Source organism: Triticum aestivum, chromosome 3A (genome assembly GCF_018294505.1).
Source record: "Triticum aestivum cultivar Chinese Spring chromosome 3A, IWGSC CS RefSeq v2.1, whole genome shotgun sequence".
Taxonomy (NCBI): domain Eukaryota; kingdom Viridiplantae; phylum Streptophyta; class Magnoliopsida; order Poales; family Poaceae; genus Triticum; species Triticum aestivum.
The window spans coordinates 1109546-1113302 of record NC_057800.1 but is presented as its reverse complement, the minus strand read 5'-3'; the positions used below and the strand labels follow the sequence as shown (position 1 = coordinate 1113302).

At 49.1% G+C, this 3757-nt stretch overlaps 1 protein-coding gene across 1 annotated transcript in view; it reads left to right on the top strand.

Annotated features, from left to right (window-relative positions):
• The window catches only part of LOC123063771 (isoflavone reductase homolog IRL-like), a 1776-nt gene extending 491 nt beyond the window's left edge, over positions 1-1285 (top strand). The window contains exons 2-6 of the mRNA XM_044487687.1: positions 235-294; positions 403-540; positions 619-862; positions 948-1151; positions 1248-1285. Coding sequence (XP_044343622.1) covers positions 235-294; positions 403-540; positions 619-862; positions 948-1151; positions 1248-1285 — 684 coding nt within the window. The remainder of the gene's footprint in view (positions 1-234; positions 295-402; positions 541-618; positions 863-947; positions 1152-1247) is intronic.
• The last annotated feature ends 2472 nt before the right edge of the window (positions 1286-3757 follow it).

Sequence of the window (3757 nt, the reverse complement as noted above, 5' to 3'; positions counted from 1 at the left end):
TTTGTTTTGAGTCAAACCTTATTTTGTGAATGTTCTTTTAAGTTATATCAAGTTCATAAATTATGTTGTAAGACGTCCAACCTTAAATATATGTACATAGTATAAACATAAAAGAATCTAATGAAACCAATTAACTGTACAAGACATTGATATATTTTCATGTAAACTTGGAACCTAGTATAAATCTAGAACTTCACTTAACTTGAATCCCAGGGACCAGAAGCTGGTTCGTAGGCCGAGCCAGCCAGTAATTTGTGCAAGAGCTTCATTGATTCCGGTGTCGCTCTCATCAAGGTATAAGATTATATCATTTGGTGTTGTCTGCCTTTCTTTCATCTACTCTTTAGTTTTTCACAGTTTTCTGTGTGGATTCTGATATTTTTTTTTCTGTCTGGTGAGCAGGGAGGTTTATTTGACCACGGGAGCCTCGTAAATGCCATCAAGGGTGCAGATGTCGTGATCTCGGCCGTGGGGACCCCTCAGCTCGACGAGCAGACGAGGATTGTCATGGCCATCAAGGAGGCCGGCAATGTCATCAAGGTCAGTGAGATTATCATTTTGACTTCTTTGTTGATCGAACGATGGATGCAAATCAATCGCTGAATCGTTGCTGCACAGAGGTTCCTGCCGTCTGAGTTCGGCTCTGACCCAGAGCGGGTTCACCCCGTGGATCCAGCGACCACACTTTACGCTGGTAAAATCAGCCTTCGCCGTCTGATCGAGGCGGAGGGTATACCTCATACATATGTCTGCTGCAACGGGTTCGCCGAAACCTACCTTGTGAGCATCGGCGATGTTACGGCTGTTGGCACTGGTCCTCTGTCTGACAAGACCACTGTCCTAGGCGATGGAGATGCAAATGGTATGTAAGCACGCATCATGTCCTTTTTCGTGCCACTGTAAATCCACGCTGTCCTGTGTTGATCTGTATCGATGGACGCACGCAGGGGTGTTTGTGGTGGAAGAGGACATAGCTGCCTATACGGTGAGAGCAATCGACGATACGAGGACCCTGAACAAGATCATGTACATGAGGCCGCCGGTGAACATCGTGTCCCACAACGAGCTCATCGCACTTTGGGAGAAAAAAGCGGGAAGGACTTTCCAGATCGCTCGCATCCCAGAGGCGGATCTCCTCAAGTTGATCAAGGGTAGGGTACATCCATCATTGTGCTTTGAGAATGTACGTAGCTACAACTGTTGCATCTCTGACCACTCTTAATTTGTTGACATGTGTGACCACGCAGAGGCGGCATACCATCTCAACATGACGATGTCCTATTGAATTCATGCTTCAGCTAACTCATCCAAAAATCCGAACTGATGGAGGGAGGTGGGCAATATATTTCTTTTGGTTCGGATACCATATTGAATTCATGCTCCAGCCAATTGCTCCAAAAATCCGAACTGATGGAGAGAGGCGGGCAATATACTTCAACACCCCCCTCACGTCTAGACTTATTTAGCTCTTAGACGTGGGATTTATGTAGACTGGGGGCGCGGCACCCGATCCGATCAAAGATTAGATTGGTTCTTTAGATTAGTTTAGAATCAATTCTTCAAATTTCGAATTTTTGGTACACCAAATTATATTAGGTTGATTTCTTTCCATTAGCCAAATAAATTCTTATTAGATTGATCCCATCTGGTGAAGAAAATCCAGCAGATCAGTGCGGTGGCTGCACCGCCAACCTACCTCCACTTGGACGATGCATCGCCAAACTGTACAAGCAGCCACGAGCCGTTCGACCGCCCGAGTCTTCCTCGATCCGATCCTGCGAGGTGCGAGCATCGTCGAGCAGGCCAGAATCACGGAGCTTCTTGACGGCTCAATGTGGGTACGACGGTGTGTTTCCAGAGCAGCCACGCGCCGAGACCAGGCGCTGGAGCAGCCGGTTTCAATGAGGCGACGCCGCGCGCGGCACAGGGCTCCTTCCAGCCCAGCCGCACGTCGACTTCGACCGGGGCAGGCTGTGCGATGCGGAAACGTCTTACCCTTCGAGGGGACGTGGTACGTGTTATACAGGGGATTGCGAGTCCCTGAATCAGAAAAGGCACTGACAAGAGTAGAGGGCGACTTGCTGAAGTTTAGACCAACATTCAAAGTATACTTGACATATTTGACAATGCGCTTAGCTGCAGTCAAGTGAACTGTGGTGGGTGCATGTAGGAACTGACATACTTTGTTGACAGCAAAGGAAATGTCTGGCCTGGTCAATGTTAAGTACTGAAGTGCACCTACAAGACTTCTGTATTTTGTACTATCCTCTGGACCCAAAAGTGTTCCCTCTGTAAGAGATAATTTTTCTGTACTAGAGAGAGGAGTGGGTGTGGGTTTACAACCTTGCAAACCTGCCTTCCTTACCAAATCTGTGGCATATTTTTCTTGAGAAAGATGTAGCACATCCTTGTGCTGCTTCACCTCAATTCCTAGGAAGTAATGCAATTCTCCTAGATCCTTGAGAGAAAATTCAGCACCTAAATCCTTCAAGAGTCCTGATATTGCCTCATTAGATGAGCTCGTGACAATAATATCATCAACATATATGAGAACAAACATGGAGGTGTTGAACTTGTTATAAATGAACAAGGAGGTGTCAGATTTGGAAGGAACAAAGCCAAGTGTCTGCATCTTTTTACTGAGATGGGAATACCATGCCCTTGGAGCTTGTTTCAATCCATATAATGCTTTATCTAGCTTGCACACATAGGAAGGTGTATGTTTGCTTTCAAACCCAGGAGGTTGTCTCACGTACAGTACCTCTTCCAGAACACCGTGAAGAAACGTGTTCTGTACATCTAATTGTCGAAGGCTCCATCCCCTGGAAACAGCAATAGACAGTACGAGACGAATGGTAGCAGCTTTCACAACTGGACTAAAAGTATCCTCGTAGTCTATGCCATACCGTTGCTTGAAGCCTTTGGCAACTAGTCTAGCCTTATAGCGATCAATGGTTCCATCAGACTTTCTCTTAATTCTGAATACCCACTTGCAGTCAATGAGGTTTTTACCTTGCTTGGGGGGAACCAAGTGCCACGTTTTATTTCTTTCAAGTGCCTTATATTCTTCTACCATTGCCTTTTTCCACTTGTCATCACTGAGAGCCTCTTCAATTGTGTTGGGCTCACCTGGTTCACCTGTGGAACAAACTAGACCATATTTGATTATGTCTTTGTAATTTTTCGGTTGAATCAAACCTTGTTGTAGTCTTGTGCGGTGTTTTGGTGAACCAGCAGGATCTGCAGCCACAGAGGATCCCATAGGAGCCAGATCAGCAGCAGAACTCAAGGAAGATTCGCCCGCCACTGTCGATTCTGGATGCACGGGATTTTCTGTGGCTGTGGCCCGAGGCGGTGGTGAGGAAGACGCCGCAGGGGCCGCAGACGATCCAGGGGCGCCGACCGGCTCATCATGAGCACGTGATTGCGTGGGGCCGCCTGAATCAGGAGCCGACCCCGCATCCGCCTGGCGCGTGAGGCCACGCCGCTTGTAGCAAACCGGCTGGTCTGCGAAGCGCGTGCGGTCCAGGCCACTGTCGCGCTGCCGCGTGGCAGCGGGAGACCGGTGCGGGCTGGAGGGCGCGTCTCGCCCTGTCGGAGGGGGCCGCGCGTCATGCAGTGGGCTACTGGAGCCCACGCGACCGACCGCGCCTGGCGCGTCTGACGCGGGCGTGCGGCTGGTCGTTGGCACGGATCCCAGAGGCGATTGCCTGGGCATCTGCAGCTCCGATCCCGAGGGGGATTTGCTCCCCTCGCC